Source organism: Cryptomeria japonica, chromosome 7, assembly GCF_030272615.1.
Source record: "Cryptomeria japonica chromosome 7, Sugi_1.0, whole genome shotgun sequence".
In the NCBI taxonomy this organism is placed as follows: domain Eukaryota; kingdom Viridiplantae; phylum Streptophyta; class Pinopsida; order Cupressales; family Cupressaceae; genus Cryptomeria; species Cryptomeria japonica.
Window position 1 is genome coordinate 431677497 of NC_081411.1, and position 1238 is coordinate 431678734.

Genomic DNA, 1238 nt, shown 5'->3' on the forward strand with positions numbered 1-1238 from the left:
AATTGCGTACGTTCAATTAATTAATTTTATTATGAGATAAGATTATCATTATTCTATTTAGCCTTGAGTATTTTAAATACTATTGAGATAATTAATATCTCTTGATTCTTGTTGGAGAATTTTAATAAGAGGAAATTAATTAGTTTAATTAGATTAATTAATTAAGTTGTGATGACCCCTTTTAGGGAATAATTAGTCTTCTCTAATTATTGTCACCATATTGATTTAGTTAATCAAATCAAATTTAGTAAACCATTCTTTAATCTTGAGTTAACCCTTAGTTAAGATAGAACTTATTTATTCCATTTTAAATGTAGTTTATTTAATGTATTTATGTTTTTAAAAAAAAAAATTGTTGTTCCATTTTTGCCCAAAAGTTTGGGCATGACAAGTTGTTATTCATTTGATTGAAACTGACTCTGATCAAGAAGATGAGGAATTTGATGATGAAGAATTAGATATGGAAATACCACAATCAAAGACTGCCCACCAACATTTCACACTATCCAATTTTTCTAGTTTGGATGATATTCCTTCAACAACTATTGAATCCTCAATGTTGGATTTTACTGAAACTATGGAGCAAGCATTTGTAGAACAACGAATGGTGACTTTACCTTCTAAAATGGTCATAGCAGAAGTTCCACCCCTTGTAAGTACTAAGATTATTGCTAATGTACCTTCCATTCTTCCATCTATAGTTGTTACAAAGGAGGTATCAATAGCAGTTATTGTTGCTACATCAGCTGGTATATCACAGGACACTTCAGCTTTGATACCAGTAATTACATCTACAACTGCCGCAATTTCAAGTCATAATGCTCCTCAAATAACAGTTGATTCTCAATAGGAGGCCACAACTCCATTCACTAACATAGAGTTACTACCATGGATGGATTTAGTAGCACCTAAGAGAAAGAAACAAGTAATTTTACTAGATGAATTTGATTCTAAACAATTGGCTCCACCAAAATCCAAAGGTACTAAAAAGACAAAGATTGTTTCCCGGGTACTAGTGGATCCAACTACCAAAAGGAAATATGCTGAGATTATGGTTCCCTCTTCAGACAAGAATAAGGATGATACACAACCTGGGGATTATACTATGCACACTGTAGAGATTGGAGTGGAGACACATGAAAGTGTCAAGCTATATTCCTAGAGTGCTTTAAATTCTCTGATGCGAAGATTTGATCAAGAAAGAAATGAAAAGAATGAATTAAAGTAGAAATGTGAGC

The 1238-nt window shown here is 32.0% G+C and overlaps 1 protein-coding gene across 1 annotated transcript in view; it reads left to right on the plus strand.

Annotated features, from left to right (window-relative positions):
• Nucleotides 1-850, plus strand: part of LOC131856815 (uncharacterized) — a 75293-nt gene extending 74443 nt beyond the window's left edge. The window contains exon 6 of the mRNA XM_059208746.1: nt 520-850. Within this exon, the coding sequence (XP_059064729.1) occupies nt 520-850 (331 nt within the window). The remainder of the gene's footprint in view (nt 1-519) is intronic.
• The last annotated feature ends 388 nt before the right edge of the window (nt 851-1238 follow it).